The 19240-nt window shown below is 37.0% G+C and overlaps 1 protein-coding gene across 1 annotated transcript in view; it reads right to left on the reverse strand.

Annotated features, from left to right (window-relative positions):
* Window positions 1-4350: 4350 nt before the first annotated feature.
* The window catches only part of LOC127416595 (AT-rich interactive domain-containing protein 3B-like), a 75625-nt gene continuing 60735 nt past the window's right edge, over window positions 4351-19240 (reverse strand). Inside the window, exons 5-9 of the mRNA XM_051656022.1 lie at window positions 17622-17805; window positions 15765-16030; window positions 12031-12288; window positions 11507-11596; window positions 4351-9103 (exon numbers count right to left, since the gene is read on the reverse strand). Of these exons, the coding sequence (XP_051511982.1) occupies window positions 8919-9103; window positions 11507-11596; window positions 12031-12288; window positions 15765-16030; window positions 17622-17805 (983 nt within the window). The 3' untranslated portion in view covers window positions 4351-8918. The remainder of the gene's footprint in view (window positions 9104-11506; window positions 11597-12030; window positions 12289-15764; window positions 16031-17621; window positions 17806-19240) is intronic.

A 19240-nucleotide genomic window follows, 5' to 3' on the forward strand; every position in this document is an offset into this window, starting at 1 on the left:
ACCACCCGGACTGAGGCGAATCACTACGCGACCACGAGGACTTAAAAAGCACATTGGGAATTGGGCATTCCAAATTGGGAGAGAAAAAAAAAAAAATGCAAATCAATGGTGGGTCTGCAGTTCTCTGTAAAGTGACAAAAGCTCAGAAAGAGAGAGAGAGAGAGACAGACCGACTGCACATAGATTGTCCTCTAGTATCTCAGCAGTGTTTTAGGCATCTACACTTCACATCTTCATCTACATCTATTTCCAGACTGAAACTCTCTCACACATTTTGAAATTGTGGTAATATACAGGTGCATCTCAATAAATTAGAATGTCGTGGAAAAGTTAATTTATTTCAGTAATTCAACTCAAATTGTGAAACTCGTGTATTAAATAAATTCAGTGCACACAGACTTAAGTAGTTTAAGTCTTTGGTTCTTTTAATTGTGATGATTTTGGCTCACATTTAACAAAAACCCACCAATTCACTATCTCAAAAAATTAGAATATGGTGACATGCCAATCAGCTAATCAACTCAAAACACCTGCAAATGTTTCCTGAGCCTTCAAAATGGTCTCTCAGTTTGGTTCACTAGGCTACACAATCATGGGGAAGACTGCTGATCTGACAGTTGTCCAGAAGACAATCATTGACACCCTTCACAAGGAGGGTAAGCCATAAACATTCATTGCCAAAGAAGCTGGCTGTTCACAGAGTGCTGTATCCAAGCATGTTAACAGAAAGTTGAGTGGAAGGAAAAAGTGTGGAAGAAAAAGATGCACAACCAACCGAGAGAACCGCAGCCTTATGAGAATTGTCAAGCAAAATCGATTCAAGAATTTGGGTGAACTTCACAAGGAATGGACTGAGTCTGGGGTCAAGGCATCAAGAGCCACCACACACAGACGTGTCTAGGAATTTGGCTACAGTTGTCGTATTCCTCTTGTTAAGCCACTCCTGAACCACAGACAACGTCAGAGGCGTCTTACCTGGGCTAAGGAGAAGAACTGGACTGTTGCCCAGTGGTCCAAAGTCCTCTTTTCATATGAGAGCAAGTTTTGTATTTCATTTGGAAACCAAGGTCCTAGAGACTGGAGGAAGGGTGGAGAAGCTCATAGCCCAAGTTGCTTGAGGTCCAGTGTTAAGTTTCCACAGTCTGTGATGATTTGGGGTGCAATGTCATCTGCTGGTGTTGGTCCATTGTGTTTTTTGAAAACCAAAGTCACTGCACTCGTTTACCAAGAAATTTTGGAGCACTTCATGCTTCCTTCTGCTGAAAGATGCTGATTTCATTTTCCAGCAGGATTTGACACCTGCCCACACTGCCAAAAGCACCAAAAGTTGGTTAAATGACCATGCCACAAACTGATCACCTCCATGCCACGCCGAATTGAGGCAGTAATTAAAGCAAAAGGAGCCCCTACCAAGTATTGAGTACATATACAGTAAATGAACATACTTTCCAGAAGGCCAACAATTCACTAAAAAAATTTTTTTTATTGGTCTTATGATGTATTCTAATTTTTTGAGAGTGAATTGGTGGGTTTTTGTTAAATGTGAGCCAAAATCATCACAATTAAAAGAACCAAAGACTTAAACTACTTCAGTCTGTGTGCATTGAATTTATTTAATACACAAGTTTCACAATTTGAGTTGAATTACTGAAATAAATGAACTTTTCCACGACATTCTAATTTATTGAGATGCACCTGTATATATTTTTTTTACTCCTTTTTTATTTTCTGGTGACTGTTAGTCATTCGTAAACTGTGAATATGTAAGTGTAGACTTTTTAAAATGTAATCACTCAATGATAATTATTTTTAGATTTATGCATTTTAATTTCTGAACAAAATAAAATTTTAGGAATTGAATTTAGTAATCTTTAATAAAATAAAATAACTAAATTTTAATTTTAAATAACTAATTTTAAGTTTTATAATTTAATTTAGTTAATAATTACACAATTCAATTTGATAGAATTTTGTTATGAAATTTCAATGTGTAAATGTGTTTGAGTGTATGTTGATTTTTTTTTGTGTGGGGGGAATGTGATAAGTGGAGCTGAGTACTACACTTCGATTGGTAGCTCAAAGCAATATTAAATTAGCTACAACAGTCAGAATATAAAAAATTAAGGGGTGGGGCATCTGTAGAACTTTTACAATGTAAAGTTTTCCAGTTCTGAGGATTTCTGCAGAGCTTTCTGTTGAGTTCTACAGGCGAAGATTCCGTACGGATGGTGACCATGATTTGGCCAAGTATGACATCACATACCTGGATCAGCACACCTCGATGGTCATGGAACAACATTTCTGTCAATCAAATTTAGTCCTATCCATAAGCATAAACTACTGCAAAAATCAGAGGGAATGGTTGGTTGATAAGAATGTTCTTCAAACCCAAACCCTAACCAAAGCCTAACCCTAACATCTGATTGGTTGATGGAAAGAAGGTTGTGACGACCAATAAGGAGGCTGATCTAAGATCATGCCATTTGGTAGCAGTAAGCTCACCAGGCTGTTCATTCTTTAAACATTTTAGATCAGAATTATTGTAAGTCTTAATAAGTCATATTTAATATATATACTGTAAATCTTCAGTGGCGAATTCTCAGGGCCAGCAAAGCCTTCTCTGCTGGCCTAACATGCCAAATAAATATTTTTCATCCTTTCATTCTCAATCACCTTTTTGCCTATGTATTTTTAATCGCTTTCCACTCTTAATCTACAAACAAAAAGAGAAAAACGAAAAGTTTATCCAGTCAGAATTTATTCCTTGATGCTTACAAGCGAAGTGTGACAACTATTTCACAAATTGCATGCCCGAAGCAGCGTGTGAGTTTGAGCTCCACCCCTCAGGCCTTCAGAATTTCCACAGAATCCCTCAACGGTGCAAATGAATGAGCAAATAAAGTCAGAATGTCAGATTCATCAGCCAATCAGATTTATTTATTTGTTCTTGGTGAGTGTGATCTTTAGGATATGTCCCAGTGGAGGCCTTCTAGCTGACCTTGAGTGACACAATCACGCTTTAAGTGATGTACGTATTTCAAGAATGAAATGCGCGAGATCTGCTGACCTTGCTGACAGTCCGCTGTCACTGCCACATCACCACTGAGAAAGAGATCCTTATGGATTTAAAAACACGAGATGTTCTGCATGACCGTGTGATTGCTTAATTTATTAATCATGAAAGGAGGACTGATTTTCACTTCAAGTAAATTGTTAAGTGCTTTTTGCATTGACATAGCAACATCAGGAGTTTTCTAAGTGTAAATTAGATTGCTGGAGCATTCAGTGTCGGATCAAGTTTTGAAAAGTAGTGCTGCATTACATTCAACTCGGAAAGTTGGATTTGACAACTTCCTACTAGGAAAAGTGTAATGGAAAGCATCTTTAAGTCAGAATTACAACTTGTAGGCTCGTGCAAAAATTCTCAACTCCGAATTCGCCAAGATGCAGGGGCATGATGTCACACAAACATGTCAACACTCAGGCAGATATACAAAGTAAGTGATAAACATTCACTTTATTAAGTAATATCGATAAATGAGTTCATTTCCACATTACATGATATTAAAGCTTGTTTAATAAATGCCTGCAGAAACAGGTGTATAAAACATTATAATCTCTTTTGATAATCGTACACCTGAAGCACAAATGCTAGAGCTGCAGCATTGTTTATCAGTTGGGTTGCTAGGAGACATCTCTAATGAGAGTCAAACCCTGCTAAGCTAACAGGAGCGTTGCAGTTCCGAATATCGGGGAATGGAATGCATTCATGGTCGGATATATCAAGTAGGAATATCCCACATCCAACTTGAATGGAACGCAGCATTACCGTGTACCCTGACGAAACGAAATGTATTGCAAGCAACATTTAAATCGCAAATATTATTAGATAGATTTTTCCAGGTATTATAGACCTCCTTGGTGGATTCATATGAAAAATTATGATTTTTGAATGTCTGTTCGGGAGACGTTCATTTCACAAAACAGTCATGCTGCAGTTAAAATTAGGCTTGCTTGAGCATTAAGTGTCATTTCAAGTTCTGGCTTTCGTGCGTGGACGTGTTTTTAAAATGTCAGTTGGTATTACTAGTTAGCTGCGACATAATGTATGATGCCCAAAGGCATAGGGTGTCTTATTCATTGTGAAACTGTGTTTTCTTAATGGCATATATCACACTGAAGGCCTGGAATTATAATGCACGGCCCGCCACTGTAAATCTTACACATTAAAACCTGACCAGATGCACAAAGGTCTACAAAACCTGAAGTTTTAGAGATGGTCCACATTAAAAGTGAAATATAAAAACAGGCCAATGAGTCAATGCAATATGCAAACACCAACCCTGCACATTTGCACAATGTGTTTTTTAATCCAATACAAACAGAAGAGTTGCAGAAAACAGTGTGAAGCTTCTGGAAGCTCAATCCTCAACAATGTGAACTGATTAATAAAAATCAATTTCCTGAGTACAAGGAAAAAACAATATCACTGATTATCTTCTCACCTTCAATATCACCAGATTCAAAAACCTTCGAAATGTCATTCAAACCAGAAAGACACATAAATGCAGGCAAGTATGAATTGTGTGTGGTTTATGCATCTGGTCACCTGACCGTTTACTTCACAACATACAGACCCAACTGATACATCTCCCATACAGAGCGTATGGGTGCCGCAGCAGTCACAAATATTCAGTCAGAAGTTAGTTGCAGCATCAGTAATCGCATACTGTAAAAAGCATTCAGAGAGTGACCTTTGACCTGTGAAGCCTGAGCGGCTGATATATGCAGTAAGGAGCAGCTGGTCTTTGGTATTTAGCTGTACAAGAACTGAAGGCAGTTTTAGTTTAGTTTGGATACGGTGAGCTAATTTGGCCACCTGATTGTACAAATGCAAACACATCATAGTTGATTGTTATCCCATGAGAAGTTGCGTAAATATGAACAGTAAAATAAAAAAAGACAGAGCAAGAACATAAGCAGGCCCTTTCCTCTTCAGCTTGAGTTGAGGAAACTCCTCAGCCGAGCATGGCCAGCATTCCTGGTTCTGCGCAATAATTGCAAAAACGTTCGGAGCGTTCCTGGGGAGCACGTTTACTGTACATCCTCTAGACATGGCAGCATGAGGTATGTAGTGTAGATTTCCACGGAGTTTGAGGTATACTTCATAACAACAGTCTTGTCCATGTTTTGTGCATTCTTGAGTGATTATCATCATATATCATCTTAAAAATAATGCAAGTTCCATTCAAAACATCACAGTACTACCTGAGAAAGACGCATTCCCGTTACAAAAAACAAAAATGTGACTGAAAACAAAATTCATGCCATGAATGAACAGTCAATGTGGATTCCCTCTCCCTTATATAAAATAAACTGAATAAGAGGTTTTAAAACTCCCGATCACTCGAGAGTCCAGTAATGATAATGTGATATAGAGATCCAGTCTAGACCTCACATGTGGTTTCACTAAAACCACTTCAAGTTTACTGGACTTGTATGGACCTCACATTCATTCGACTGGTCTCTATACATTACAGAACATCACAGGAGTATCTGAAGTCTGTGTATTATGAGGTTCGTTTTGGCTATATGAGGTTAAATTTTGGTTGTGGAATGGTTTGAATGGTTGGACTGAGAATGTTTGAGCAAACATTTGGGTAAATCTCACAAAACCTGTCATATTAAAAGCATGAAAGCAGTCGTATTTCACCACAAAATAAAAATAAACTAACACACACACACACGCATTATATATAGATAGATAGATAGATAGAGTTGAAGTCAGAAGTTTACATACACCTTGGTCAAATACAAATTCAACTCAGTTTTTCACAATTTCTGACATTTAATCGCAGAAAACATTTCCTGTCTTAGGTCAGTTTGGATCAGTACTTTATTTTAAGAATGTGAAATGTCAGAATAATAGTAGAGAGAATTATTTATTTCAGCTTTTATTTCTTTCATAACATTCCCAGTGGGTCAGAAGTTTACAAACATTTTGTTAGTATTTGGTAGCATTGCCTTTAAATTGTTTAACTTGGGTCAAACACTTTGGGTAGCCCTCCACAAGCGTCTCACAATAAGTTGCTGGAATTTTGGCCCACACTCCAATGCCTTGACTTTGTTGTCCTTAAGCCATTGGAGGTATGCTTGGGGTCATTGTCCATTTGGAAGACCCATTTGTGATGAGCTTTAACTTCCTGGCTGATGTCTTGAGATGTTGCTTCAATGTATTCACATAATTTTCCTTCCTCATGATGCCATCTATTTTGTGAAATGTACCAGTCCCTCCTGCAGCAAAGCACCCCTACAACATGATGCTGCCACCACCATGCTTCACTTGGGATGGTGTTCTTCGGCTTGCAAGCCTCACCCTTTTTCCTCCAAACATAATGATGGCCAAACAGTTAAATTTTGGTTTCATCAGACCAGAGGACATTTCTCCAAAAAGTAAGATCTTTGTCCCCATGTGCACTTGCAAACTGTAGTCTAGCTTTTTTATGGCAGTTTTGGAGCAGTGGCTTCTTCCTTGCTGAGCAGCCTTTCAGGTTATGTCGATATAGGACTTGTTTTACTGTGGATATAGATACTTGTCAACCTGTTTCCTCTAGCATCTACAAAAGGTCCTTTGCTGTTGTTCTGCGATTGATTTGCACTTTTTCATCTCTAGGAGACAGACAGAATGCGTCTCCTTCCTGAGCGGTATGATGGCTGCGTGGTCCCATGGTGTTTATACTTGCGTACTATTGTTTGAACAGATGAACGTGGTACCTTCAGGGGTTTGAAAATTGCTCCCAAGGATGAACCAGACTTGTGGAGGTCCACAATTTGTTTTCTGAGGTCTTTTCTTTTGATTTTCCCATGATGTCAAGCAAAGAGGCACTGAGTTTGAAGGTATGCCTTAAAATACATCCACAGGTACACCTCTAATTCAATACACCCCCTATCAGAGGCTAATTGTCTAAAGGCTTGACATCATTTTCTGGAATTTTCCAAGCTGCTTAAAGGCACAGTTAACTTAGTGTATGTAAACTTCTGACCCACTGGAATTGTGATATATTCAATTAAAAGTGAAACAATCTGTCTGTAAACAATTGTTGGAAAAATTACTCATGTCATGCACAAAGAAGATTGCCAAAACTATAGTTTGCTAATATGAATTCTGTGGAGTGGTTAATGAGTTTTAATGACTTCAACCTAAGTGTATGTAAACTTCTGACTTCTACTGTAGATACACAGATAGATAGATATACAGTTTATTTATACATGTGTGTGTAAACATGTATACACTCAGTGACTACTAATTAGGTACACCTTTACACCTACTTATTCATGCGATTATCTAATATATATATATATATATATATATATATATATATATATATACACACACACACACACACACACACATATAACTATATGTGAAAATGCTTAATTTTCAATAGGCAGTACTTTGCACACATACACACACACACAGAGTATACTGTATATATGTGTATGTATATATACACATTTACAGTATATACACGTATGTATGTATATATGTGTGTGTGTGTGTGTACAAAGTACTGCCTATTGAAAATTAAGCATTTTCACTCACAGTTCTCATTAACATAAACTTTGAAAAGAAAAAAGAGCTATGATTTACATTGTGAAGTATTTATACATCATGGTAGTATTTCCTGCCTTTAATTTATGCTGACTGTAATACAAAGCAAATGCAGAGTAAAAAAATAAATAAAAAAAATTAAGATGTCCAGATGCATTACGGTAATAAGTTTGGGAGAAAAATGTGCTTAATAGCCATGAAAGTAATGCTACAATGTAAAATTTTAATGGACTTCAAAACAGTCTTAATTTTCTTAAAAAAAATATGGTATGCTATTTTATTATTTTAATTTTGTGTGAAATATGAGTCTCATGTTCTTGACAGGTTTTGTGAAAGGTGTGACATCTGACTGACATCAACCATTCTGTTTGTTTGTTTGTTTGTTTGTTTGAGGTAACTGACAGTTGTTCTGATGTTTTCTGGGCTGAGTGGTTCTGTGATCAGGGGCTGAAGTCACGGAAAAGCAGATCATTTCATGACCCTTATGAGACTTCTAGAATTCCCCTTACTAACAATCACACCCCGAAGTGCCGCCTAGATGGAGGGGCTGTAGGGGCCCATGGTGAGGTGCGAGACCACAGACCGATGCAGGGAGACAAATGCATAGAAGAGAACAATGGAGGTGCCATTCTTAAAATTCCTGATTCTGATAAATTCAAATAGATTGTAAAAAAAAAAAAAGGAAATTCATCAAGAAAAAGTATCAACTACAGCTCCTGAGGTAAAAGACAATCCTGTAATAATCAACAACTGCAGAGAGATAATTTTGAGGTATGTAATATGAGGAACCTTGAGTGAAAAATATCATTTAAAAAAACTAATAAAACAACATCAGAAAACGAAAGATCGCAACACACACATTTTTCCTAAATAAAAATCTTCAAGTTTTTTTAAGCCTGTCAGTTGTTTGGCTGAACGGTCTGATTGTTTTTAGCATTTTCTCGAACACCGATCCACATTTGTGAAACATGAGCAGAACAAATTGCTATACATGGATCCATTCTTTCAATTTTTTTTGCATTGAATTGAATGTGAAAATTTATGCAAGAATGGTTTTACAAAGAAATTTGTCCTGCTTGAATTTCAAGAATGAGACCCAGCGAGCTGCAAACGTTAGTGTATGCATTCATGTAAGTGTGTGTGTGTGTGTGTGTACATGTACATGTGCGAAAAACGCAAATATGTTTAAAAATATGTGGACAGCCAAAGTGGACAGTACAAAATGAGGTACTGGTTGTGCAACAGTTTGATCAATGACTGATGTATTCAGCACAGCGCTGGGCTGCGAAGCATGAATGCACTCGAGCTACGGCGAGCCGCTGGTGGACGGTTCCGCTGAACTTGGCCCCTTGGAGGAGGAAGAGGAGCTGGGGCTTTGGCTGGGGGCGGAGCCAGGGAAGGTAAACACCCCACTGGGTCCAGCTGAAGATGCAGTAGTTGCAGCAGACACATTCACACCTGCAGCTGCAGACTTCTGGGCAAACAGAGTTCCTGACAGAGAGAAAGACTGGGATGAAATCCGAAATTATGTGGATTGTTTAATATGGCCACATAAGCTCCGATCCAAACTTTAGTTTGATGCCTCACTGTCTACTTAGGCAGTATTCTTTTAAGACAGCATCCTAAAGGCTTGGGTATCCTTTGTTTTTCGGCACAGTGGAACGCTCAGCCTTTCAAAGTATACTCTTTTGACTGCAAGGCCATATGGACAGTTACTCAAAATAAATAATCCACAACAAATGACTAATTACTTCCCTGAAATTGTGATCAGATTAGTTTACTGATCACTTCATCGGAGATGAATGGTAATCAGAACTTTGAAGGTCCAATTAAGGCATCATAAAAGTAATCCATAGGACTCCAGTGTTTTAATCCATATCTTAAGAAGTGATATGACAGGTGTGGGTGAGAAACAGATACATTTTTAAGTCCTTTTTTACTATAAATCTCCACTTTTACTACCACATTCTGGCGTGGAAGTGACTTTCACTTTCACATTGAGCCACCTACTGGTTCGGGCTGGAGATTTATTGTAAAAAAGGGCTTAAATATTGATCTGTTTCTCACCCACACCTATATCACTTCTGAAGACATGGATTAACCACTGGAGTCCTATGGGTTACTTTTATGCTGACTTTATGTGCTTTTTGGACCTTCTGAGATCTGATCACCATTCACTTGCATTGTATGGACCTGCATAGCTGAAATATTCTTCTAAAAATCTTTGTTTTGTTTTCTGCAGAAGAAAAAGTCAAACATATCTGGGATGGCATGAGGGTGAGTAAATGATGAGAGAATTAGCACTTTTGGTTGAACTATTCCTTTAAAAGTAACTACTTTAACTGAAAGCCATTAACTGTAATCTGCTTATAGAATGCTTGAATATATTTTAATAGTTTGATGTTAACATTTCGCTAAGCTAATGACATAATACTGTAATCAGACTAATAAAACAGAGCACACAAATATTAAACTTGAATTATTTAAATTTTTAATTAAAAAAATACTTTTTGGTAGTAAATGTATTATAAGTGTATTTATTATCAAAATTTCTCTAACTTGTCTTGGATTAGGTCTTGGATTAGGTCTTGGATTAGGGTTGAACGCTTTGGACAAAAAATGTAATTGTGTTCCTGCGCAGTACTGTAATCCTGCACAGATATTTCAAACTTTAATATGATAAACATAACAAATAAAAATATAAAAACACGTGTAAGTGATTCCTTTTAATCAAAATGAAACCATGTTTTGACCATGCTCTACCTCTGACCGTAAATACTGTTCTAGAAAGGGTATTCGCACTCTTAAAAAGAACCAAATAAAATAAATGAAAACATTACAATCAAATTGCATCTGTCCATCTTTTTGATGCAATATGTGAAAGGGTCATCTCACTTTTCATAATTATTTTTTGGAACCCAGTCAACTTGAACATTATTAATATTATGTAGAAATATTACATGTAATATTAATTAATATAAATTATTATTGTTATTAATAATAAAGACATTATTACAGAAATATATTAATAATAATAATTCACATTTTTATTCTATAGTCATTTATTTCTTTAATAATTTCTTAACTTGTTCGTGGCATTGCTATGCAGTCCGGTTAAAACCTCAAGCCTTTATTTTGCTGTAAACTTTTATTTTGGCGGAAAACTGAAGGAACTGAAGTTTTTGTTGTTTCTTGTTGAGTTGACAACAGCCCTTTAATGTCGTGAACTGCTCTCATCTCCCTTTCTGTCCATAACAAAACCCGGTGTCATAGGGTTATTTTAGATTTGTATAGTAAATTGTTGTGACCAAACATATGTGAAATTACACAAATGTGCAATGAAATTGAATCTGGAACACTTTAAATAATGCGATCAGACACGCTGGCACCCTGAACCAAACTCACAGCACATTTGTCATTCAGGGCACCAGATAGACAAAATGTGAGTTTATTGAGCACAGAACCGCTCTGATAACACGTCTAATACACTGACCCTATTTACATGTAATAAAGAAAGCACAACACACTACAGACAAAACAGCTGCCCACATGAGCGCAGCACAGTGGGCAGCGCATTCAGTATATTTACAGTATTTAATTAAATCGCAGCCCTCGTGGTTTGATAACCACATTGGGTAATTTCACGATTTTGATTTTGTTTTTATTAATTGCTCAGCCCTATCTTGGATAAATTGTTTTCACTGTATTACATAAAAAATACAAATGCAAAGTGGAAGCATTTTCACAGTCGACCCCACTGTGCATAGTGAGTTTTTGCTCAGGTGACTGAAGGGTCACTTAATAAAAATAGGTTTTGCCCAGCAAGGACAGAAATCAGAGGGAACATTAGATGATGAGTTTGGAACAAAGTTCTGGCAACAGAGTAAATGATACCTGAGTAAATAATGCCATTCACTTCCACTGATACACTTATACTCGCCACTCCAGTGGAGGAAATACTCATCGACAGATCATGTTTCTCATCTACACAAACAAACACAAACCTGAATTAGACACATTAACACATTGACACAGTCCGGCAGAGTCACATGTTGAGCAGGATCTCAAGACAACATGTACAGGTCATATAACAGCTACAAAGCAAAAGAAAACGATTGTATTTTGCGTAAAGAAAATCAAGCCTATTTATAGGACCATACCATTTTTTGCATTGTGACATCCTTTTCATGTCAATTATGTAAAATTTCCCCCAAATTCAAATTCCCACAACTGTCCAAGATGCAAAATGTCCTGGTGCATTACAGTAATGAGAATATTGAGGGGAAAACATCCTTAACTGTCATGAAAATAATGATGCAATGCACAAAATCTTCCTAAATTTCCTGAAACTAGGCTTCATTTTCATTTAGGACCTGGACATGTTCTTGGACAGGTTTGGTTGGGATTCATGCACTAACCTCTGGGTGGCGCTGCAAGCCGCAGGTTCATGGGTATGTGTGATGTCATGGTGAGCAGGTTGTGTTGGAAGGCCTGCTGCATCAGTTTCTGCTGCTCTTCTGCTAGTCGAGCGATCTTCCTCTCAGGAGCTTCCGTCTCCAGTTTCTCTCTTAGCTGCTCCAGTGTAGCTGCTCGTGCCAAACCTGCCACCTGATGCTGGCCCAATGCTAGCGCCATGACTGGAGAACGCCCGGACAACAGAGAGGGGACAGCGTCCTCTAGAGGAGAGATATGGAGAGTCCCAGGAGAAGATATGAATGAGGAAGGTATTAAATTGCTTTTCATATCAATTGTTTTTGCTCTGCTTGTATGTTACCACGTTGACTTTAAAGGGGTCATGACATGTAAGACTTTTTTTATTATTTTTATATAATCCTAAGAGGTTCACTTATAATATTAAAGTTTTAAAAAAAATCTTATATTTGTAAAACATGATCATTTTCCACCCTTATGCTGGCCCACTGTTATGACTGGCTCTCTGCTCTTGACTGACCTGCTCTCTGCTTGCCATCTCACTGCTCACCTTTGCTGGGCAGGGCAACAGAAGTGATAAGGTAAAGTAGTCACTGAGGTGTTGTTGTGAAGGTGGCCAGATGCAAATGTATAACACAGTGTAACATCACAATGTGGAGGAAGTAGAAAAAGAGTCGTTTTGGCAGTTTGGTTTCAACAAATGCTCTTTTTGCAGTGAGGAGGAAGTTTTGAGATCTGAAACTTACATTAAGTTTTTTTTTTTTTTTTTTTTATAGTACAATGACCTCTTATATGGTAAAAGATCAAGGAAGAATTTATTCCTCATGTCATGACCCCTTTAATATTTTCCAGATGATAGATAGATAGAGACAGACAGACAGACAGACTGACTGACAGATAGATAGAATGATTGAGACAGACAGATGCAAACAGACAGACGGATATATTAGGGTGACCATATTCTGGTTTTCCACAAAGAGGACACCTTTTGGGGTGGGGGGTGGGGTGTGTGGAATAATAGGGTTCAAAACAGTGTTACTATGAATGCAAACTTTAATACAGTGAAAAAGACATTCTTAGCATAACATAAATATATATAAATAAATAAAAATTTTCAACATTCTTTTGAATGTCCATGTACTAAAATAAAATATTTGATGCCATGAGAGTACCTTCATTTACGATTACTATTATTTTGAATGGCCATGGAAAATGAAGCAATGTGATAATTTTACCTGGTTGCAAAAATAATTTGGCCAATAGTTGCTGCAAGCCTCTTATAATCGACCAATTGGTGTGCGAGAAGGCGGGACTTACAAAGAGGGGTTAAAGCAATGCAAATATGCGCGCGCACACAATGAAATGTTAGACCAGATGCACATCATAATGCAACTAAAGCCGAATCCCGGACATTTTCGCAAATTTTGAAATCCCGGCCGGACACTTTAAGGTTCGAAAAAGAGGACATGTCTGGGAAAAAGAGGACGTATGGTCACCCTAGATATATAGATAAGTGGATAGTTGGACAGACAGACAGATAGATAAAGACAGACAAACAGATACAGACAGACAGACAGATAGATAGACTGATAGAAAAAGACAGAAAATACAGACAGGCAGACAGATTGATAAGTGGACAGTTGGAAAGACAGACAGACAAACAGGCAGATGGAGACAGATGAATGGACAGATAGGGACAGACAAACAGATACAGACAGACAGGCAGATTGACAGATAAGTGGATAGATGTACGGACGGACGGAAGGGCAGACAGACAGATAGAAACAGACAGACAAATTTATAGAAACGGACAGAAAAATACAATCAGACAGACAGATATGTGGATAAGTGGATAGTCGGAAAGACAGACAGATAGATAAAGACAGACAAACAGATACAGACAGACAGACAGACAGACAGATAGATAGATAAGTGGATAGTCGGAAAGACAGACAGATAAAGACAGACAGACAGACAGATAGATAGATAAGTGGATAGTCGGAAAGACAGACAGATAAAGACAGACAGACAGACAGATAGATAGATAAGTGGATAGTCGGAAAGACAGACAGATAAAGACAGACAGACAGATGCAGACAGATGCAGACAGACAGACGGATATATAGATAAGTGAAGTGTTGGACAGACAGATAGAAACAGACAGACAGACCAATTTATAGAAACAGACAGAAAAATACAGACAGACAGATAAAGACAGACAGATAGATAGATAAGTGGATAGTTGGACAGACAGGCAGATGGAGACAGACAAGTAGAGACAGATACAGACAGACAGATGGATAGACAGACAGGCAGGCAGACAGAACATCACTGCACATTGTTTCTATCTGTTTGCATTGCTTTGAAAGTCTTGTTCACTGCAAATGTTCACTCAGTGTGCACAGGACTTTAGGCTAATGAACTATATTAGGTATAACGAGAACTTGTTATTAGATGTTACGAGAACTCATAAGAACCCAAGAAACAGAGGTATTTTCAAAACTACAGTCTTTCAGTCTTTCATAACTACAGTCTTCCGCACAACATGTGACTTTCTTGGATGAAACTCTGTTGTAATCAGCAAGAGGACAAAACACACAAATTACCACAGCTTACACGTCCTGTAACACCAATAACACAAAATAAACCCAATAACAACAGAAATTCAGTTTCCTTTTGATTCTGTAATGGACTGAATCTATGATATTTTTTTTTAAATGATTAATACCTTTGAGTAAAGAAAAACACAGAGAGGATACTAAGAATTTTCTTAAGGGTTCTGTTGTCTCCAGATTTATGAAAAAAAGAAAAAAGAAACAAGCCTACTATAATAGGACACTTCAGACTATTTTAATTCAATATCAGTGAAATACTTTGGAGTGTAAATATTTTTTGAAGATGCAGTTCATCTTTATGGAGCCAGAGGGCGCTCTAACACAGCACAGTTTTTTTTTTTTTTTTTTTTTAGTTTACAACTACAACGTCGTAACGAGCACATGCTGTACTAAAAAACTCAAAACATTCTGTGGAGATTTAACTTCACCAACAAGAACAAAATTAAATGTTATCTTTTCATGAAATAAAACTGCATGAACACAGCAAGTGTCGAAACTAGATGAACCTGGAGTATCTTTAAAAGGAATTTCCGGGTTATTTTCAATTTAAAAGTCCCCATGAAATCAATTTATTTATTTTTTTTTTAGCTTTGATGTAAAATTTTAAAATGTACTTCACAAAATGTACAGTGTTTCTTATCCAAGGAAATGGTTAAAAAATACTGATGACTCCTCATACTTGTTCGCATTTTGTCTAATAAAATGCTCTCTAGAAGAAGAATTTTCCTCCGCCTATAATATTAATACCATCTGGTTTTGTGTGGCTGTGATGTAAACTAAAGCCTATTGGCTATTAAAAAACCAGGACAAGCCCTATACCTGACTCTAACTTCCAGTTTCCAATAGAAAATGTGTCTGCAAAAAAAAAAAATCATTAGGTCTTTCATATTCTGGGTTATTTTATATTATGTCTACAGATAGCATTTTTATGGTCTGACGCCAATTACCACAGACAATAATTTAGTAAAAAAAATGTATAATCAGACATTATTGTATAATAGACATTATGTTGATAATAACCAGAAATATTTCTTAAGCGAACAGCAATAGTGTGAATGACAACATTAGACCGTTATTTCAGGGCAAGAAAGTATCCCCTCACTCACCAAGTCCCTTTTTCAGAGACGGCCTTGGTGATGCCTGGAGTCCGTTCAGGACCCCCACGGCACCAGGTCCCAGCGCAGACAGATGCATCTTGGGAGGGGAAAGGATGTGAGGGGCGGAGCTGGGGGAGGGACTAAAGTGGAACAGGCTGTTACTGTAACTGGGTCGACGCCCCTCACGACGGTTACCGTCAATGGCCGCCTGTAGTTCGCTAGGAGAACTCAAAGCCTTCCGCTCACACTCGTATGGGTACAGATACTTCATATACCTGACAGATACAAGAAAACAAGAGCAGTGCAATAACAGGCCACATCTGTGAATCTGAATTATTAGAATATGTTTCAGTATGTATATTGTTTAAGGTCCATGTTACGCCCAAGAATAGGCCAAGAAGTAAACAATACAAATAGACAGTGTTTACAACTACTGTCACTTCATGAACTTTTCATATCGGTAACAAACCTCAGACAAAACCATCATGCTACCTCCACGCATACAGAGAAACCTTTGGTGTTTTGATCCCACCACGGAATAAAAAAGGTTATTCAAACTTAATATCTTTATAAAACTGCAACTGTGAGAAATAAATGAAGTGGAAATTGAGAGATATAGTCGCAACTGCATGAAATAAAGTCACAATTGTGAGAAAGTCAGAATTACCACTTTTTTTATATTCCGTGGAGATGCTAATAGGTGAATCTCCCGATAAAGTCGAGGTTAAAATGTCCATATTTAAGTCCATAATCAAAAAGACATGAGTCAATATATTTAGCATAAAAAATGTTTTAGGACCATCGATATGTTTGAGCATTGTAACATTATTTTCATGACAATTAAGCACATTTTGCCCCAATTCTCATCACTGTAGTGCAAAAAAGTCCCATATTTTTTTGTATTTAATTTTACTATTATTTCTCTCATTTAAATTTCAAAATTGAATGCACGTATACACCAATCAGACACAACATTAAAACCACCTGCCTAATATTGTGTAGGTCCCCCTCGTGCCGCCAAAACCCAGCCAACCTGCATCTCAGAGTTACAATTCTTCTCACCACAATTGTACAGAGCGGTTATCTGAGTTACTGTAGACTTTGTCAGTTCGAACCAGTCTGGACATTCTCTGTTGACCTCTCTCATCAAAAAGACATTTCCGTCCACAGAACTGCCGCTCACTGGATGTTTTTTGTTTTTGGCACCATTCTGAGTAAAATCTAGAGACTGTTGTGTGTGAAAATACCAGGATATCAGCAGTTACAGAAATACTCAAACCAGCCCGTCTGGTACAAACAATCATTCCATGGACCAAATTACTGAGATCACATTTTTTCCCCCATTCTGATGGTTGATGTGAACATTAACTGAAGCTCCTGACCCATATCTACATTATTTTATGCACTGCTGCCACACGATTGGCTGATTAGATAATTGCATTGATGATTGTTGGTGCCAGATGGGCTGGTTTGAGTATTTCTGTAACTGTTGATCTCCTGGGATTTTCAAACACAACAGTGGTGTTTTAATGACTTCATCCTAAGTGTAAGACTTCTGACTTCAACTGTGTGTGTGTATATATATATATATATATATATATATATATATATATATATATATATATATATATATATATATATTCTTACATGAGCATGCATGAATATTTGATGTTACTAATGTTACCATGGCAATAAATATTCACCTGCATATGAATTTACGCATCGACCTACCTCAGCAAAGCCAAACTAAATCACATCAATAGATCAATAAATCTTTCGGGCTAATTAGTGTGAGGCAGAATCTGTTGAGAAGAGACTGAGAAACAGTGAGATAGTGTGAGTGTGTGTGTGTGTGTGTGTGCGTACTGTGTGCGTAGCGTGAAGGCAGCACTGGTGATGGAGGTGGGCAGGTGGAGACCCTTGGTGATCTCTCTCCAGATCTTCTTGTTAATGACCTCCACTAGTCCACCCTTCTCTGTCACTAGCTTATAGAGCATGTACAGATCCAACACCTTCTTCGCCATGATGGGAATTCTGTTCACTGGAGTCCCTTCAGGACAAAAAAAACAAAAACAAAAAAACAACAATAACATTATCATCACTGATGTAAAATAATATCAAAATCTTAGCAACCTTGCAAACTGACTTTTTTCACAGACAGTGATGTATTTCTGCCTTATTTAGCAATTCAAATCTAGCCAACTTTTATATATTGTAAATAGATTAATGAATGTAAATTCATAACATTATAGTTTGTGTTATATTAACTGGCATTTTGAAGAAAAAAAATTGCGGTGGGGTTTCAAATACGGCTACTGATGGAGTGACCATAAATTCAGCATCTCTCTCTCTTTTCTGTCTGCCTGTAATCCATCTTTCTAGACTTATTTTCCTCTTTTGGAAAGTTTTGGAAAATGAAAACGCAAAAATTATATTTGCCTTTTACCACTATAGAAGTGAATAGTTTACTTGTGCGTTCCAAACCCGGAAATATGAGAAGGGTCCATTTAGCTTCAGAAATGCTGACCAGAAACCATTCAATAATAAATATTTTGTCAATTAAAGAGATAAGCAACACAAGGCCTTGATTTTACCACTTCAAATCAGATTTTAGAGCCAGAACTATCCACTTAATAATTAATGATTCACTTATTTGTTTGTTTTCTCTATTATGTATGCCATTTAAACGATATAACTTTAATATACATTTCGTTTAGTCTATTTACCTTTATTATTGTTGTAATTTCTAAAATGAATCAAGATATTTTGATATTGATTAAAAAAAAAAATTGTCAATCAATAAAATGATTTACTTCTAATTCTAATTCTAGTGCTGCAACAACAAATTGCTAAAATCGATAATGAACATAATCGACAATGAATTTCATTATCGATTAGTCGAAAATGTGCGGTGTGCATGGAGAAACTGTCAGTGACGCCATTTTTCAGTAGGGAAAAATGTGTTTGCATGATACAACTTCTTGAGACAAGCTGAAGCAGAAAAAAAAAAACATGATCCAAGACAAGTTATCCAGCGCATTTATGATAAACACTTAAAAGATCATAAGCATTCAGTTTAATGTCGGCTAGTTGCCGTGTGGCAAATGCGTTTAGCACCGAAATGCCTCAACAGACCCAGTGTCCAAAGATGAGATCCACGTAATCCATTTTCACTAAATAAATGTTTCTTTTAAAATAATTTGTTATTTACAGTCATTTTGCTGCTCTAAAAGTAAAAAGAAACTAATTCTAATCACACAAAGCATGGGTGCGGTGAAGAAACCATACAACTCCGCTCTCCTTAATGTGCTCACATTTCTGTGAGATCCCCTTAAAGAGACAGTACCGCTTTAGCGCCTGTACAGTTTTTTGTAAAAAATAAAATAAAATAAAAAATATGCAAAAACTACAAATAATTATCAAAATGTGTAATTAATGTGTAATCAAAAGTACTTATTTAATACAGTGTGTATTACAGCAATACT

This window comes from Myxocyprinus asiaticus, chromosome 26, assembly GCF_019703515.2.
Source record: "Myxocyprinus asiaticus isolate MX2 ecotype Aquarium Trade chromosome 26, UBuf_Myxa_2, whole genome shotgun sequence".
Classification (NCBI taxonomy): domain Eukaryota; kingdom Metazoa; phylum Chordata; class Actinopteri; order Cypriniformes; family Catostomidae; genus Myxocyprinus; species Myxocyprinus asiaticus.